This window comes from Pipistrellus kuhlii, unplaced genomic scaffold, assembly GCF_014108245.1.
Source record: "Pipistrellus kuhlii isolate mPipKuh1 unplaced genomic scaffold, mPipKuh1.p scaffold_m20_p_3, whole genome shotgun sequence".
NCBI lineage: Eukaryota > Metazoa > Chordata > Mammalia > Chiroptera > Vespertilionidae > Pipistrellus > Pipistrellus kuhlii.
Genome location: NW_023425529.1, coordinates 50,822,032 through 50,842,319, shown reverse-complemented (window position 1 = coordinate 50,842,319; position 20,288 = coordinate 50,822,032). Strand labels below are relative to the sequence as shown.

At 35.5% G+C, this 20,288-nt stretch overlaps 1 protein-coding gene across 2 annotated transcripts in view; it reads right to left on the bottom strand.

Moving 5' to 3' along the window:
* Window positions 1-775: 775 nt before the first annotated feature.
* Window positions 776-20,288, bottom strand: part of SLC16A7 (solute carrier family 16 member 7) — a 130,996-nt gene continuing 111,483 nt past the window's right edge. For both annotated transcript variants that reach the window (XM_045588199.1, XM_036456382.2), the window contains exons 4-6: window positions 10,455-10,598; window positions 7,322-8,137; window positions 776-4,435 (exon numbers count right to left, since the gene is read on the bottom strand). In XM_045588199.1, the coding sequence (XP_045444155.1) occupies window positions 4,164-4,435; window positions 7,322-8,137; window positions 10,455-10,598 (1,232 nt within the window). In that variant the 3' untranslated portion in view covers window positions 776-4,163. The remainder of the gene's footprint in view (window positions 4,436-7,321; window positions 8,138-10,454; window positions 10,599-20,288) is intronic.

The following is a 20,288-nucleotide window of genomic DNA, read 5'->3' as shown; positions in this document are numbered from 1 at the left end:
ATAAGACCAGATGCGGCGTGGGTGACTGTGTGAGGGATGTAAGACATTAGAAGTGCATCATCTGAAATAAAGTTAAGGAGAACAATGTTTAATGCAGGCCAAAAATTTGGAATGAGAGGGAAAAAGCAATGGCACTTGTTCTTTCTATAGATCAAAAGGACAGGGGGGAAATGACAACACAGGTGTTCAGAAAAACTTGAAAAATGAGTAAAGGTATAGGGGCCAGTGCAGAAAATAATGAAATAAGGTTATAGCAAATGCAGTTTCTAACAAACACTAGGTAAATCATAACATGAATTGAAGTTAACCTAGTTTGTTTCTCTGCATAAAGTTTAAATTTGTTGCATCTATACTGTACTTAGCTTCTGCAGCTTCTAATGGGAGACAGCATGGTAGTGAACATCTAGGGGCTCTTCCTGTTTTAGATAAACACGAGTTTTAGTTTTGATTCTGAGACATATTACTTTTTATCTTTGGTAATTTGCGGAATTTCTTTGTTTTTTGTTTTGTTTCACTGGTCTATTATATCAGGCCAATAGCCTCTACCTATGATTTGGCTTAAATCATTGGTAGAGGCTATTGAAAGGTATTAGGTAGGCAAAATGCACAGCACATAAAGACTAGCTCCCTCCCCATTTTGCATCCTTTTTTCCTATTAAATTGAGCCTAACAGTCACAATTTACTTTTTTTTTTTAATTAAGCCTGAAATTTTATACAAATGAGAGGTTTTGGGTTTTTTATTATTATTATTATTATTATTATTATTATTATTAAGGAAAATGTATTTTTTGATGGAAAATAAGCTTCAACTAATGATTAAAGCTATTTCTATATTTTATAACATCAACTTACATCATACATCTTACGGTCTTTTTTTTTTTTATCCTCAATTGCTACATATAGCCAAAGAAGGATGAGTAAAAAATACCTAGATTTCTAAAGTGCTCATTCAAGTGTATCAAACCTAATGATGTTAGTTATTTCCTAGTGTCTGGGAATGGTGTGTGTGTGTGTGTGTGTGTGTGTGTGTGTGTGTAGATAAGGTGGTTGGAACTCTGTACTAATGAAGTGAAACTTGTGCATCATATGAAGTTACACTGGGAAAATATCAAGTCTTCCAAAATGAAGTACACCAGAGCCTGACTCCCTGCCTCTTAAATTTGCACTGACAGCGCCTAAAAAGGATCAGGAAAGATAATCATTGTGTGACCACATGATAATGAATGTTCTAAGTTGACATTTTCTAGCCTGAAAGACTCTGTTAAATCAACAAATATTTTTACAAGTTCAAGAGAGCAGAAAGAGTGAACAAGCAGAAAAACTTGTTTTACCCTGGAACAATTCTGCATCCTGAATGAGAATTTACATCACTCTTTCCAGTATACTCTGATTTAAATGTTCAATATGTATGTATGGGAATTGGCATGTGTGCGTATTTATAACTTTCTGCATCGCTACTGCCAGACATGACTGTGTACCTCATATTGTGCCCTCCGGATGCACAATGTCCCTTCCCTTTCTTTTTTTCTAACCATTTGGTATAATCAGTGCCAGAAACGAAAGCATAATGAAGATGACCAAGGAGCAATAAAATAAATACGAATTGGTTTTGACAAGGAATGCGTCAGTATGGGAATAAACCTCCCTTTGTGGGGAAAGCTATGGGAATGCACCCATCAGCATGTCTCCAGCAGCTGGTGAGAAAAAGGGCCATAGCCTTAAACCTGAAACCCCACAATCATTATTCTGCTGTTTATTCTCCTCACCCGAGTCTAGTATCTGTATTCATTTACATGTGTGTCTCCAGAGAATCCAAGACACCTTTGGAAATGCTGAAGATTGGAGAGTGACTAACTTGCATTGCTTATGAAGAGTCAGAGTTACATAGAAAAGCACTCATAATATAAAAGTAGCTTATTCAAGACTCAAAACTGGGCAAAATGAAATAAAAAATAAAAAAACCCCACAAAACACAACAAACAAAACCACATCCATATACTGCCACATTTCCCTGATTAATTTACTGATGGCATTGGCACATATCGTTTTACTTAAAGTTTGAAAAATACAAATACCTCTTTTATAGGCAAAAAGTGAATGTTAAATGAAATATGGAATTTTATATAGCTTCCTAAATGTGAGACGCATGCTTAAGCAGTGCATACATTTTACAAATTAATCCTCAGGGTAAGCTATCACCAAAGCTTGATATACAGGTACAATCTCTTAGGCCCTAACATTTTGAGAATAGCACCTGCCTCTACCGCAATTAATAAAACAACACAAAACCCCCAGCAAGTTCCTTCTGACGTCCTGAGAGTGACATCACTTCCATAACCAAGCTTTAGATACTTTTTATTAGTCATGGTTTTAATGTAAACTTCAGATCTGTAGACGAAAATATATATACCTTTAGTCGTAAAGCACAATTTCGTATTTACAAGCGTTTTATAACTGAAAATGGTGTCTATAGCTCTGAATGGACAGAAAACTATCACGTGCCACTGTATTCAAGAGTGCTGCAGGTTCCCAGGCGCTTTCACATCGCCATGAAAACGAGGAACTGAGAAATCACTCTGGGCTGCAGGATGGCAAGCTTCTTGCTATTGTTGTGCACGATCCCTGCCCTTCCCACGTGCATACAGCAGGTCACACACAGTCTCCTGGTTTAGTGAACACTGATGTTCACAGGCAGCAGGAAGCCGTCCATAGGGGGCAGAATTCTCGAGTGCCGACATCCCTATAATGCGAGGCATTTTCAGCCGCTGAATACAAAGCCTATTTGGGATTTTTGGTCTTTGCTTTTGCATTTCTGGGGAAGGGAGGAAAATGAGAGTTTAGAGGGCTCAATATAAGCACCCCCGCACTCTGAGCTTTCCCAAATGCATTACTCATAACGGTAACCTGCTGATCACCACCGTGTTGGGAAAATTGTAACTTGGCCTATCTGTAAACCTCTCCACCGGGATTTGGGTTGATGCCGCTTGCTGTCTCAGTCTGAAAATAGATAGGACGACTTCTAGTTAAAACACAATCCCTGGTTATTGCTTTCTGGATTACTCACAAAAATCCTTTTTAGCCCTGCCCTGTGTGGCTCAGTGGGTTGGGTATCATCCCTGCCCCGAAAAGCCACTGCTTTCTCTAAAAACCAACTGAGTTGGGGTTTTTTTTCTTTTAAAATCAATGGATGTAGACTGCTCCTTGGGGTTAATTTAGGCTTTTTAACTTAGTTTACATAATAGGTAAAAATTCTAAAAATTAATTTGAGGTGCTGTTCTCTACTACCAGGTACTAATTCCCCCTCAAAGAAAGCATGTGCATGGGCTCATCAAATCTTATGGTTTAAAAAAGTTAGTTGTGTTTTCAAATTAAGATCACCTCATTTCTACCCATGTTCTTATCTTTAAAATCCACATGTACAGTAGCATGCAAATATAACATAGTTCTTTTTTTCCTCTGTGGATATTTTTTAAGTAAAAAGAAAAAAAAATTGTATGGTGATAATGTTCTTTTTGAACTTATTTGTCTTCTGTTCTCCAGACACTGTGAGTGGAAATTCATTTGCCTTTAGTTCCATTTCACACTTTAATATCTGAAAAAGTGAAATGTGGAGAGGGTATTCTTATAGAACTACTTAAACCAGGGGTTTGGATTTCAGATCTCTATAATCAAGACTGGAAAGTCACTAGAAGATTTGGAAATTATTTTAATCACCACAACCAGAGTCATGTATGAAAATAAAACCCTTGCATGGATTCTTTATATGCATAATCTCAAAATATATTTTTTAAAAAGGGAAACATTTAAAATTTGACATTGAGAGAAACCTCATCTCCATCATTGACTATTAAGTTTTATTTAAACTAAAATCCTTTCCAATATTTTGGAGGGGGAAAAAAAGTTCTCATAAGAAAGTCATAAACACTGGTCTGGCCAGTGTGGCTCAGTGGTTGAGTGTCGTTCCATGCACCAAGAGGTCGCTGGTTCGATTCCTGGTCAGGGCATCTGCCCCAGTTGCCTGCTCGATCCTCAGTAGGAGTTGGCCAATCAATGTTTCTATCTCTTTCCCTCTCCCTTCCTCTCTCTGTCTAAAAAAATCAATACAAAAACATATTTTTTTTAAAAAAAGTCATAAACACTGAAATCAGAGATGTGATTCTTGCTACATGTTAGTTTCTCTTTCTGAGGGATTATTCTCTGGTCTCATGCTTTTGACTTCAATAGCACAATGTTTAGGTGCGTTCAAGGGTTCAGATTCTTGGGAATCCGGCTTGTTATACATTTCTTCCTTTGCTTTTTCCAACTTCTTTTCCTTTGCAAGCATTCTGTAGTTTATAGTGTTACCAATGAGCAACCACACACTTGCTAGGAACACAATAGCCCCGCAGGCTATATACATATATTTATACTCTCCAGTTTCATCCACCAATTTACCTAAGAGACAAAACAAATGAACAAAAAACATTTTAGGATAAAATAATAAAAGAGCCATAAATAATAAAAATTTCTAATAAATTCTTCCATAGACACAGTATGTATTTATTTCTTATTCAAGTTAATATTAAATATCTAATGAAAATTATTCTTGTTTATTACTTATATTAGGGGTGTCGAACTCAATCAGAGAAGGGGCCAAAATCTAAAATCCAGCCTAAATCGCGGGCTGAATGGTTTACTGAACAGTCATAAACTGTCATTGTGATGGAAACGCAGCGGAGTGCAGTGATGACAGCGCAGTGCGGGCCACATTGCAAGGCCTGGCGGGACGGATTTGGCCCGCGGGCCTTGTGTTTGACACATGTGACTTATATATATAAGTAAAGGCATAAATGTACACATGCAGCATTATATTACTGGCATATTAAAATTATTGAACATTATTTCCCTCAATAAAAATGTACATTTAAGACAAAGTAGGTATATATGCTTTGGAGTGCATATCCATAAATATATACATGTTTAATATCTACTCATGCAGAAATAGATATATTTATCTATCTCTTTATTTACAGCACATATTGATATTGCTTCAGTCCTTTCTATACTTCCTATTTTCTCAAAAAAGAGGGAAACATTACATTCTTTAGGAAAGACCCAAGGCTTTTATAAAGTCCATAGATGACATGATGTTTACTAAATGCTCTCTCTATGCCCAGCACTAGGCTAAACACTATCATCTGCAATATCTCAGTGACTTCTACAAGAGCACTAGGAAGTATATCTGTGTATGGTTACACAGCCAGGGAGGCGCAGACTCTGGGTCTGATCAAGACTGTCTGAATCTCATATTCCTAACTGTTCTTTAAATGGCTTCTCCAAATCTCATAGTTGAGTTATGTCACTTTTGTGGCTAATTACAGTTTTTGCTTTATCTAAATCTAAAGTATTAAGGTCAAACTAGTAATCAGAAAAAAGCATGACTCAGAGGTTGAGCGTCAACCTATGAACCAGGAGATTATGGTTTGATTCCCATTAGAGACTTGAACCCCAGGAGTGGGTGTGCAAAAAAGTGGCTGATCAATGATTCTCTTTCATCATAGATGTTTCTATCTCTCTCTCCCTCTCCCATCCTCTCTAAAATCAATTAAAAAAATATATTTTTTAAAGAAAGAAATGTTTATTCCATTTGATTATTGAAAATATATATATATAAAAAAAAAACTAGCTTGGTGCCATATAATCTAAAAGCTTTATTGACTTTTAAAAATATTTCAATTCATAGATTTGCCTCTTGCTGTTTATTTTATTTTATTTATTTATTTATTTATTTATTTATTTTATTGCAGGCACCTGATTCTTAACAATAATTAATACCAGCAAAATGAAGTGGACACAAATCCATGTTGTTTCTTATATGATTATTCCAGGTGATTCTGATAGACACCTTATTTGTTTTGCCAGCATCTCTGTCCTTCTAATTGAAACCTAGTCAGTGGCTCAGAGTTAAATTTAGTTACTTTTGAAATTAACTATTTGAACAAGATTCCCTGTTTTAGTTGGGTAAATGGTGGAATAGACTTATTTGAATACATATGACACATACATGAGCATAACAAAAACTGTGTCATTGAATTTCCCACTCTGACTTAAGTCAAATATTCTTTTTATACAAATATTCTTTTTTAACTATTAATACTTCAGTATGAAAAGATAGGCCAATTGTACTTGTCTTATAAAATAAAATCAATTAGCTGATAAATATACTGACTGGTTTTTAACTGTTTTTAAAAATTGTTTTTGGTTCCATGGTACATCCACGCTGAGGGATATACCACCCAAAACAACTGTGCAATTTAGTATAGGACAGCGGTGGTGGGCAGCAAGTACACAAATATACAGCCCGTTCCTAACCAAGTGAAAAAGCAAAAGGTAAAATGTCAAAGTGCCTTACGTTAGCAAATTAAAGATAAGTTTTTCCCACTTTTGAAATGATTCCTTGATGTCATGTAAGAAGCCTTTTATTAACTGATTTAAATATATTGAAATTTTTACATTTAGCCCGTCATTTACTGTGACCACCAGGGGGCAGGCGAGGAGTCTCAGTGAATACCTAAGTTTAGTATTAACCAAAATAATATATAATGGTCACTGAAAAATTCTGGTCCACAAAAAGCATTTAATATTTATAACTTTAGTATGTTATAAAAAAATATTAATCAAAGTCTAAACTTCAAAATGAAGTTAAGTATCTTTACTGGGCTATTTACACAAATGCTTATATAAGCATCTTTAAAAATTTTTAGATCTTAAAATTAAAAGGTAGTCTTAATAATTTATAAATATGAACTATAAGTGTCTGATAAAAATGACTTTCATGAATATATATTAGTATATGCTATCAGTGGGTATTATAAAAGTATTCTTCCCTTAGGTATGTAACAAGTTTCATAACAATATAACCAAGAAGAAAATAGATCCTGACTTTTTGAGAGAGCTATTTTAAATTTTTGACTAATTTTAATATAGATGGAAGAGAAATCTATCACCAATGATAAAATTTAAAAAGTGACTTTTTCATTAAACATTTTCAAAAACACAAGAACAACTTGATATGGGTAAAATATCTAAACATTATGCTAATTACCAGTCTAACTTAAATTCTTTCAGTTCATAGGTCCAACGTTTGAAACAAATTTAGATCTAAATTCAACTAATTATTAAGTTAAAAAATACATACTAAACCCTAAACTTAACACATGCTCAGTCCTTCAGGCTATTAGTATTTTGTTAATTACAAGCCATGTGATGCATCACAATGAACATCTCGGTCAACAGCTATTGATGTGATGCTTTTTTGCTTTCCTTGATGAGAAATCTTACCAGCAAGAGGAGGGCCAAGGAGAACTGGACAGCACTCCACAATTGTGACAAGTCCCACAGCACTGGAGAATCTTTGAGCACCAACAAGGTCCATGAGGCTTTCAAAGAGAATACTGCTAACACTCCCAAATCCAAGGCCAAAAAATATAGCATAAAACACCAGGCTTATGTAGTCCTCCGCCAATGGGCACAAGAGGTGGCACACCCCCGTGAACATAATCGCAAAACTGAAGAAATACTGGATTCGAGGTCGAACAAGTTTGGTGTTCGCAATAAATCCTACTGCAGGCCTCGCAAACATGTCGACAAAAGCCATAACAGACAGCAGGAAGGCTGCCGAGTACTCGTCAATCCCCTTGTCTTTGGCATACGGGGCCAAGAATATAACGGGTGCGAAAAATCCGAGAAACATAATGACATTTCCAGACAAGTATATCAAAAACCCTCTGTGCTTGAAAAGGGAGAAATCTAAATAGTTATTAATTTTTTTCCAGACTGTTTGCTTCTTGTGGCTGTTTTTCACACTCGACTCCGGCTCTGTTTCGCAAGTCTTATTTTGAGCCTTCGCAGTTGGTTTGGATTCAACGGGTCTCATGAGAGCCCCAGCCACACAGGCATTCAACAATATGCCTCCCAAGACCATGAAGCTTCCTTTCCAGCCGAAAGTATTAAAAAGGAACTGATTGAAAGGAGCCAGTGTACTTAGGAAAACAGGACTTCCTGCCATGGCGAGCCCATTCGCGATGGGTCTTTTCTTATAGAAGTATTTGCCAATGATTGTTAAGGCGGGTTGCAGGTTGAAGGCCAGACCTAAACCTGCAAAGAACAAAACAGAAGGAAGAAAAACACAAACACATTAGGCCACTCACAAAAGAAATTACTCTTCAAAACATACATTCGATTGGGTAAGGCAGGACTCAAAAGGCAATAGCAGGTGTTGATTTTTTTGTTAATCACCAATATCAAGAGATGGCACATAAAAAGTTTCTCACAACTGGACGCATGTTATATATGATGGTTCAATGAATTCCTTTCATTTTAAAGCACAAAAATAAAGCCGAAAGCTTTTACTGATGTTTTAAAAATCAGAGCATAGGTGGAAACTAAGACAAAATTATTAATTTTTATAATTATAATCACTTAGTTCCACAGATTTTCATCTCCTTTTATATTTACACTAGAGGCCCAGTGCATGAAATTTGTGCATGGTGTGTGTGCGTGTGTGTGTCTGTGTGTGTGTGTGTGTGTGTTGGGGGGGGGGGGGCGGGATGTCCCTCAGCCCAGCCTGCATCTTCTCCAATCTGGGTGACTGATGTTCAACTGTCTGTTTAGGCCTGATTCTGGTGGGATTGGGCCTAAATGGGCAGTGGGACATCCCTCTCATAATCCAGGACTGCTGGCTCTCAACTGCTTGTCTGCCTGCCTGCCTGCCCCTAACCACTTCTGCCTGCCAGCCTGATCACCCCCTAACCATTCTCCTGCAAGCCTGATTGACCTTTAACTGCTCCCCTGACAACTCGATTGCCACCAACTGCCCACCCCTACAGGCCTAGTTGCCCCTAACTGCCCTTCCCTGCAGGCCTGATCTCCCCCAACTGCCCTCCCCTACTGGCCCATATGTCCCTAACTGCACCCCCCTGCAAGCCTGGTTTCCCCCCACCCCCAAACTGCCCCCCCTGCCCCGTGCACGAATTTCATGCACTGGTCCTCTAGTCTATAATAATAAAAGGGTATTATGCTAATTAGACCAGACGTCCTTCTGGGTGTCATTCTGGACATCCTTCCAGATGAAGCCTGGGCGAGAGGGAAGCCTGTGCCGGCACCGGGGAGCGGGGGGGGGGGGGGGGGGGGCCTACTCTTGCATGAATTTTTGTGCATCCGGCCTCTAGTAATTAATAAGTAATAACACAAGAATAAATTGCTTCACACACTCACAACTCTAACACTGTTTTTGTCCCACCTGTATAATACTGTTGCTATTTGTGTTGCAGTAATACCCAAATCACCTTTTCCCTAATAATACATCTACTTGTAGACTTTGCCTTACTTCCATAGTCAAACATAATACACAGTATCTCAGCACAAAGGAAATGGCACTCTCTCCATTCTGGCAATTTTTAGATAGAATAAGATTCTCTCATTCACAAAAGATGTTTTACTATATCAAGAAAAAAGAGAGAGGGGTATTGATAGGTATCAAAGAGAATGATTTCACATCACTGCGTTGTAGGCTTTAATGTTTCAATTTTTTTTTTTTCATTACATGACACATAAGTGCAAGGTTAGACTGATCTAAAATCACAATAAAAAGAGAACTATGTTTACCTTATTATCTGTGGGCATTAGAAAAAATACTCAATTTCTTTATTTATTGAAGTCTAATTTTTCTTATAAAACTGAGTATAGATTTGGTTGATTCAATTTACTATTGAGGCTAATAAACATTGTCTTTTCCAAATGTTCATATTCAGGTCAGTTTAAGTCCAGAGACATTGTGCAGGAGAAAACAACTATAATATAATCAAACACTAGAATGTCATTTGAAAATATTTGTGTTTAGTACCCAATGTGCCTTGTAGAGCTTTAACCCAGAATCTTTTTAGGAAGGGAACAAAGAGGCATCAATACAGAGCTCCACCATAAACAGAATACAAGAATTCTATTGTTCAAGCTAAGTCAGTGCATCCAGAAAATAACTCTCTGCCACTGTTTTTAACCTATTATGTGAAACATCAGATATTGTAAATACTAATAAGCAATGAAAAATACATTTTTTTTAAAAAAAATTAAGCTATATGCCACAAAGCTTCTTCTGTCTGCCATCTTAGCTGGCTGAAAAGTGAAGGATAAAATGATAAAAAACAGGCCAATACTGTTTTTTTTGTTTCTGACATTTATATCATAGAGCATTATGTATCTGATAACTTGTTTTTTTCCCCCAATACCTAAAATAAATTTGATTGGACATTTTATAGCTAATATTTCAATGTACTAGATGTAAATAATTCAAGATTGTACCTGATATAAAAATGAAATTCAAAGAAAACAATAAAAATATTCTATTGTTCACCTATTTTAGAGAGCTTCATGAACAGCATGGGTGTTAAGATAATAAGCTGAAAACAAAACTTACCTCCAATGAATCCCACAGTGAGGTAGAGCTCTATGACGCTAGTGCTGAAAGAGGCTGCCACCAAGCCCACACAGCACAGCAAACCGCCGATCATCACCACCGGCCGGCTACCATATTTATTCACCAAAATACTGCTTATGGGACCTAGGTGAAGATGAGATTAAGAAATATTCAGTTGCTGGGTCATTTATTTTTAACATTACTAATTTTGAAGCCTGAGGTGCACATTTTAATGATCAAAGAAAAATACACAAAGCATATAATGAAGACTTCAATACTTTCCAATCAGTTTGACTGATTATCTTTAATCATACATGTAAAAGCACATAAAAGAATACTTTAAAACTACTTAATATATAGTTTATGATCACAATCATTCAACTTTTGAAGAAAAAGTTTGACAAAATATAGCTAAATTTGTCTAAATATCTTAGTAAATGCAGGAAATTTTATATAACAAAAATCTAGCCATTATATAAATGATTTGTATTAGAATTTAGTTTTATAGAATACTGTACATGTGCATACACACACACACACTTAATTAGAGTTTAATTTTTAAATTAGAACCCATTATGCTTTTTCTTTAATATTGTGTTCCTTTGATTCTAAGACACCGATTGTTTCCATACCTTACGCCATAGACTGTAAGCTCCTTGAGAGTAAAAATGATGTCTTTTAGATGTTTTAGACTTGGTAATCTCTGAACAATTCCTGTTTATCAGGGTGCAGTCATAGGAATAATGTATTAATAGCTATCATGGCCCACAAATGCCTGAACTGTATGTTTTTGCTGTGGATTGGTTTGGACAATAGAAATACTGGTAAATCACATTAACTAATAGTTCAAATCAAACCAGTTAAGGACCATTTAAAATGGAATATGAGCCGAGATTGGTTTGGCTCAATGGATAGAACGTCTGCTTGGGGACTGAAGGGTCCTGGGTTCGATTCTGGTCAAGGGCATGTACCTTGGTTGCGGGCATATCTCCAGTAGGGGGTGTGCAAGAGGCAGCTGATCGATGACTCTCTCTCATCGATGTTTCTAACTCTCTATCTCTCTCCCTTCTTCTCTGTACAAAATCAATAAAATATATTTTAAAAAAAGAAAGAAAAGAAAAAGATAAAATGGAATATGAAATCTTCATTGTTTTCTGAAAATTTTTCGGTTGACACATTCTGATAAGGCCAAGAAAGAACCAGCCCAAACTTGCAGAATGGATGCAGTAGTACAGGTGGTATTACCAGAAAAAAATGGTGGCTTTCTCCATGAAAATATGCTTCCACATGGACAAGGAGAACAATCTCTTATGTTAAACATGAACATCAAGGATTTGGACTAAAAAAATAATTTAGAAGACCCAAATACTGCCTGGAAAGAAGGTTATAAAATGCCTTGCTCAATTTTTTAAATGTACACTTTTCTGGCAAATGTGCCCTATTCGTGTGTGTATGAATAAAATATTCAGGAGTGGTTAAAATGATTAAATTAATTTAAGTATGTCTTTAAAAGCACTTTTTGTAATTATAAAATTAAAGCTATAAATATTAATAAAGTGCTGCATCTTATTTTTGTGTACATCATTTTTTTTAATAGTGTTTTATAAAATAGTGTTACAACTGCCCTCGTCAGATATACCGAGGTTGTGGGTTTGATCTCTAGTGGAGCACATATGGGTATCAACCAATGAATGAATGAATTAGTGGAACAACAAATCTCTCTAAAATCAATAAATAAATATTAAAATGCAATTTAACAGTTGAGGCTTAGAGTAAATGCAAATCCATACTAGTTTATAAAACTTGTCAATGTGTAAGTGATTTGACATTCCATTTTCATTTTAAAATTATATTTCATCTGAAACTAGGGACACTACTTTTCTTAAGATAATTTTTAACGAACTCAATTTGATTCAACTTTATTCAAATTAGTTTAATACAGAATTTCTTGAGCCAGTTTTCACTGAGTTAATCCTCAATACATTACAGTCCAGAGAAAGAAATAATGAAGAAGTTGTTTTAAGAACTGTGGTGGATGGTTTGATTAGACAATTAGAATAAATTCAAAAGCACTGACCAATTACTTGGATTAATAACAATGATCTCAGTATATCATTTTCTATGTGGTGCCTAGATAATTTAAAAAAAAAAATGAGTTAACTGATTTACTACATTTTATAATTGTGTTTGCCCAAAATGTGTAAACTGCGATGTATGTGAAATAATTATATTTAAATATTAGGATAACTACATCAAAGTTTTTTCCATCACTGTGATTAACTAAAGGAAGTCATTAAAGAAAACATTTAGAGGTGCTGGCCTTTTTTTTTTTTTTTTTTTTTTTTTTTTTTTTTGATGTGGCTAAGTTTCTACATTGAGATTAGTCAAGATGCAGTAAGATATATAATTTTAAAAAATAATTTTAATTTAAGTTATATACTTTAGTTAAATGATAGTCTATATGGGATATTTACATAAGTCCTCTATGATCTTTTTCCTGACCAAAAAATACTTCATAAGTGATTATTTATAAATAATCAAAGCTCCATACTCCTTTATTTCCTTGTCTTCTGAATGCTATTTCTGTCAGCTACTTCTGTTTCTCCTGGTGTGGCTCCATAATACTTATGAAAAGGATACTTGTTCTGGCAAGGAAGCTTTGTGGGTTCTTATAAATTACAGAGTTTTTCCACTCTTAGAATTCTTTACACTTAGAGTTGGTAATAAACACACACAGATACACATACACAATTATTTAGTCTCCATTTCACTTATCTGAATCTTGTTCAATTGCATAAAATCTCATAAAACATGTCTACCCTTGTCGGTTAAAATTTAAATTATGATATAAAGTAAAATACACTCATTTTGTAAACAATTTTAAAAAAATATATACTCTATTGATTTTTTTGCAGAGAGGAAGGGAGAGGGAAAGAGAGTTAGAAACACTGATAAGAGAGAAACATCAAAACATTGATCATCTACCTCCAGCCCAACCCCTACTGGGGATGTGCCTGCAACCAAGATACATGCCCTTGAGCGGAATCGAACCTGGGAACCTTCACTTCACAGGCCGTTGCTCTATCCACTGAACCAAACCGATTAGGACTGTGAAGAATTTTTAATGCTTAATATTAGCTTGAGGAGGCATCTTAACATTAGATGTAAAATGACACCATCCATTATCTCTCTCTATCCTACAAGCGGGCTTAGTCTGTTGTTACTAACAAGAAATATAAAATTAAAAACGAAAACGGATTCTCATCACATGTGATTTTTATTAAGCATGAGATAGCTTCCCATGTGTCCCCTTTTGATAAATCAAAGGCCTAATTACATTCTGAGCGAATTCATTCATTTATCTATTAATTCAATCATACTGGAGTTTGTACTCAGCATGTGCTTTCAAGTAATCATGATGTTTAATTATCAGTAATGTCAAAAAACAAAACTCTGTACCTACTGATACCCTGTTTCCCCAAAAATAAGACAATGTCTTATATTAATTTTTTCTCCCAAAGTTGCACTAGGTCTTATTTTCAGGGGATGTCTTATCTTTCCATGCGCTAGGTCTTATTTTCGGAGAATGTCTTATTTTCCGGGAAACACCGTAGTTATATCTGAGTCCATATCTAAGTACAGCAGTTATTGTTCATCAAAATTTTTTTTGTTATATTTGCTCATCAAGCAGTTATAAAAAATGGCATGCAAGAATAATAATATTTCATTTCCAAAAAAATTTACAAAAGTATCAGACTGTATCCAAATCAGACTATATACCCACTAATTTCTTCTGATCCTGTTTTCCAACCAAAGGATTTTTTTAGTGTCAAGTTAATGGCCTCATGCATGTTAACTATGAAGCTTCTTATAAATTAGAGTTTGCACACTCTTAGAACTCCTATTGCACTTAGAGTTGGTAACACACACACACACACACACACACACACACACACACACACACACACATTTATTCTGCATTTAATTTGTTTGAATCTTGTTCAGACACTCTATTCTAAGCTTTGTGGAAGTAGCTGCCACATATACTATTATTCATCATGCCAAATATTCATCAATATTTATTGAGTTACTACGTTTTTGCAGTTAGTGTGCTAATAATTGTGAATTATTACATGATTTTTGTGGCAATTTGATGATATAATTGCCTAATTAAAGTTACGTAACAGTCGATAAAACTAAGGTGTGCAAAATGCTTAGATAACTTGCATCAGAATCAGTGGCAGAATTCGGATATAAGCACAAAGGCACTTGAATATAAAAATGTGCTATTAACTACTGTCAGAAAAGTGTCAACAACAGCAAGGATAAGATACCATCCTTCAAAAGGCCTGAATTGTGGCTGGCTGGTGTGGCTCGATGGATGTGCGTTGACCTATGAACCAAGAGATAACAAATCAATTCCTGCTCAGGGCACATGTCTGGTTTATGGGCTCGATCCCCAGGGGAGGGCATGCAAGAGGCAACTGATTAATGATTCTCTCTCATCATTGATAGCTCTCTCTCTCTCTCTCTCTCTCCCCCTTCTGCTCTGAAATCATTAAAAACAAACAACAAATAAGGCTTTGATTGGCTTCTGCAAACTTGGATTTCAGAAGTATTCCCATCATCCCCTAGCTGATAAGAGTGGTGCACTGTGCCTAAACTATTTCACAAACAATAAACTATGTAGTTTTAAAAAGTAAATAAATAGGCAATGTAGTTTATATTTAATATACGCTTTCCTTGTGGGAGTCTGGAGTTTTGGTATATGCCAGACAGGAATGCCTATGTAAGCAGTAACCCAACCGAAACCTTCAGTGCTCAGGCTCAATTGAGTTTGCTTGTCAGGCAACACTTCCCACATGTCAAAGCCAATTCCTGAAGAAATTAAACCCATCTTTTGTGATTCTGTTGGGAGAAGACTCTTGGAAGTCTGCAACTAGTTTCCTCTGTACTTTATCTGATATGTTTGCTTCTTCCTGATTTTGTTTTGCACCATTTCATTGTAATGAATCATGGCCATAGAAGACATTTTTGACTTTTGTAAATCTAGAAACAAATAACTACACCTGGGTGTGATCTCTCTTACTGATAATTTTGAATTTTGGTATAGAACTTATAAACAGGTGGGTTTTGTTAATATTTTAAAAGGTATAACATATATTGTATATATGTATGTATGTATACTAGTCTATTGCTTTGTATATTGTTATTCTGTTCTGTAGATGTAAATTAACAGCACTAGTTTTTATTTCTTCTGTATGCTACATGAGTACATAATAAATGCGGTGAGAAAATTTGGAAAGTATGTTATGTAATGAACATTTCATAAAATATATTTGATCAATCTAAAACCATGAATTGAAACTGACTAGTAATTTGAGCTATATAAAATTTGTATGCACAGTATAAACACTAACAGAAGAAATGATAAACTGCTATAATTTATTTTTCATTAGCTTTATTTCCAATTTGTATATGTAGTATCCTGTCAAGTCAAATGATAGAAAGCAGTAGTTCAAGACTGGGAGAAAGTTTGCAATTTCAAAAATTTATCTGTGTTTACTACCATAGTGCTTTCGTTACTAACAGAAACATTATAATTTTGAAAAAATTTTCAAAGAAGTGTTTTTTTTTTGAATTAGAAAACTGGTGCTATTTTAAGTTGGACAGAGTGCGGGCTCTTCTCTATTAACTACTTGTTTGACTGCATTGAAGTTGGGATTGAAAATCCACGTGGTTTCGCACTCCAGGTGATTTTCCTTCATTTCAATTCAGTGGAAAACATGAAGGGAGTGTCCCTGATAATTAGAAGCAGCCATTGCATTTGCTTTTGGAATGGATGAAGACATCACTGTTAGCCAGGTGAGTCATCAGCACATTGCTCAATGATAAGTGCTCAGGCTAACTTACTGGAGCTCATCCAGCTCCACAAAAGATGAATCTTAATGTCGGCTGAAGACACGCATTGTGTATTCACTCAGCAATTAACCAGCATTTTAAGCATATAAATGTTTTGAGTGAGTGCTTTGAGTAGCTGTAGAAGTCAAGAAAGGGACTGATTAACATGATAGATGTACTTGCTGTATAACAGAGACAGAGGGTGACATGGTCCACAAACTCAGCTTTGCATTTGCAGTTTCCTCTGAGGGGAATGTCCTCCACTTTATATGTAAACTAGAGGCCAGATGCACAAAATTGGTGCACTAGGGGGTGGGGGTGGGGGCAAGGGTCGTCCCCTCAACCTGGACTGCTCCCTTTCACAGCCTGGGACATCCCTCTCACAATCTGAGGTCCCTCGCTCCTTACCACCCGCCTGTTCACTCCTTACTGCTCAGTTCACTGCTCTTTAGCAGCAGGCTCCTTACTGTTTGGCTTGCTACTCCTTAGTGCTACTGTGGAGAGGATCCTGCCATCATTGCTGTGCTTGCCAACTGTGAGCATAGCTTCTGCCTTAGCAGTGCTCCCCTTCTGCAAGCACACTGACCACCAGAGGGCAGCTCCTGCAGTGAGTGTCTGCCTCCTGCTGGTCAGTGCGCATCATAGCGACCAGTCATTCTGGTCGTTCCACCTTAACAGTAGCTTGAGCTTTTATTATATAGACGAGTTTTGTTTTGTTTTTTCTAATACTCAGGTCTTTGCAAATATATCGACTACTCAGAGAGACTGCTCACTGTTCCAATAGATGAAGCTATCAAACTTTAGTGAGATCCTAAATGCTATTTTTAAATCCACTTATAAATCTATAGCTCATTTTCCATACTTTCCATAATTTTTCTTTTTTTTCTTTCTTCCTTTATTTTTTCCTTCCTTCCTTCCTTCTCTTTCTTTTCTCCTTCTTTCCTTCCTTCCTTCCTTCCTTCCTTCCTTCCTTCCTTCCTTTCTTTCTTTCTTTCTTTCTTTCTTTCTTTCTTTCTTTCTTTCTTTCTTTCTTTCTTTCTTTCTTTCTTTCTTTCTTTCCACATTTCAATGCCTGTCTGCCATTGACCTACTTGCAAGACAAGTTCTTGAATTTTAATAAGAAGATAGTTATTTTTATGTGTGTGTGTGGTTTTTTTTTCTCTGTGCATGAACTCTTTTCCATTTCTATATTCATTCAACCACAGTTTTGTCTTTTTTTTTTTCCAAGTAGGCATCATCAAAACTGTTTAAAAGGGATAATCATGCTATTTGTATTGAAGGGGAAGGGGGACAGGCAAATTGGCATAAAAATCTTTTAATAGAAATCAAAGGGTTTGAAAGTGATCATTCTCTATGCCCAAGAGCAGAAATGCCAAGCACTTCCTTGGTGTTTATAGGTTACATTATTCTCAACCAGGAAAAATATTCTCACCTGTGTAAGGCTTTAAAATGGCTACATAATAATAAAAATAACATTTCTTGAGGACTTGACACTTTTAAGCTCTTCACATTATAAAATTAATCCTACTGCCTCTCCAAAAGTTGGTAATATTTCTTCATTTCTATTTTCTTTTCTTTTTTTAAATAATATATTTTATTGATTTTTTGACAGAGAGGAAGAGAGAGGGATAGAGAGTTAGAAACATCGATGAGAAACATCAATCAGCTGTCTCCTGCACACCCCCTACTGGGGATGTGCCCGCAACCAAGGTACATGCCCTTGACCAAAATCGAACCCGGGACCTTTCAGTCAGCAGGCCGCTCTATCCACTGAGCCAAACTGGTTTCGGCTCCATTTTATTTTCATTCCCATTTTATAAATAAGGAGACTGAGGTACAAAGGAATGACTTTTAAGGATTGCTCAAGCACTTTGCTATAGCTGCCTGTGTGAAGAGTTATTTTCTTATTTTTCTGGGAGGAATGATTAAATATTGCTTACATACATAATGCTCATTCTTTAAAATAAAAATCTACATTTAATACTACATTACACAAAATTTGCAATAAATTTTACAAAGATAACAAAATAAGGTTGTCATTGCAGAACTGTGGTTACCTACCCAAGAGCCCAAGAGCCACACCATCTTCCTTCTTAACAGAATCCCGAATTTAATTTAATACCTAACCTTTTCTGTGAGATCTCCAACCTAATACTTGGGAGTGAATCATAAAGTGAATGGTGATGGGACTGTTTCCGTTACCAAATCCTGGTTTGAACACACACATTTTGTAACAATGCATATAGGAAGAGTTTTTCTGGGGACATCTAAGAAAGCATCTCCCCAGTCTTACAAAGCAATGAAATGCCTCCATATGTTCTCTTGACAATGGAGGGTGCCATAGTCATTGATGGGCAATGAAAGGTGCTTGGAGATTAGGTGGATTTGCCCTTGATTACATCCAACAGCCAGTGAAATGAACCAAGTCAGGAGTTGCCTTATTTAGACTTCTTTGTGATAGGACATCATAAAATTTCCTTATTTGCTTACCAATGGACACTGGATTTTTCCTTACTTATAGTCTAAAATTTCCCAACTAAAATTATAATAGATAAAAATTCAATTTCTGTTACAAATCCATAAAAATCTATTAAGACTATTTCACACTAAGTAGCAGTTAAAATCTACAAAATACCTTTTTTCCTTCAAAGCTTGAAAGGTTACTTAGATTCAAATAATTATCTCAGTATGATCTAACTTTGGAACATTTAAAGTGATTTAGACTTTTCCAATTTGTTATTCTCAATTAAAGGTTGGAATAGTTTAACCTCAATAGGTTTTTTAAAATGGGGATATGTAGTTCAAAACTTATCTTAAAAATAGATATATTTCCATTAACCCATAACCAAGTTGTAAATTGAAGATTCCTATCTGTCTTAGGCAACAGATAAACAATATGACCATTTCCAAAAAATGCTAACATACATTTCTGATCATGAATATTTCCCCCTCATAGCTCTTACTGTACATAGAGAACTGTATGAAGTCCTATAAAATTTTATATTCTATCCCTCCATCTACTCTTCAAAATTAGTTTTAAATAACACTGCCATAATGCACTTCATAAACTCATCTATCTGATGTAATTCTCTAAGATTTTAACTGCTACACTACTTTGTTCCCATCTCTTTTAAGATAGTAATATTATTCTACCTTGTGGTACACTTATTTGCATTATTCACTAGAGTTTAAATTGTTAGAGGGCAGAGGTACAATTTTATTTATATTTATAATCTACTTAGGCATAGGAGAGTTAATTTATTTCATATAGTAGATAGTGATTATCTTACATTTAATTAAGTTAAATTGTTTTAGAAGTTGATTTAGAATTGTCATATGATGCTACATAGTCAATTAATATGATATCGGTATTTATCATAGAAAAAGTTTAAGAGATGCTTACACTACATTCCTTTCTCTTATCTAAAATATGATTTAAAAAAATAGTCAACACATATGTGACGATAAAGATCATTTTAGAGATGGTATATGATCACCATTCATCTTACTCTTCTCTTTATTTTTTATTTTATTTTATTTTTAAATATATTTTATTGATTTTTCACAGAGAGGAAGAGAGAGGGATAGAGAGTTAGAAACATCAATGAAAATCATCGACCAGCTGCCTCTTGCACACCCCCTACTGGGGATGTGCCCGCAACCAAGGTACATGGCCTTGACCGGAATCGAACTCGGGACCTTTCAGTCCGCAGGCCAACGCTCTATCCACTGAGCCAAACCGGTGCCGGCTTACCTCTTCTCTTTAAAAGTACTTTGATTTACATCAACAAAATGAAAAGACAACCCACTGAATGGGAGAACATATTTTCCAATGATATATTTGATAAGGGGTTAATACCTAAAATTTAAAAAGAACTTATAAAACTCAACACATACTCCCAAAACCAATTCAAATAAAAAAATGGGCAAAAG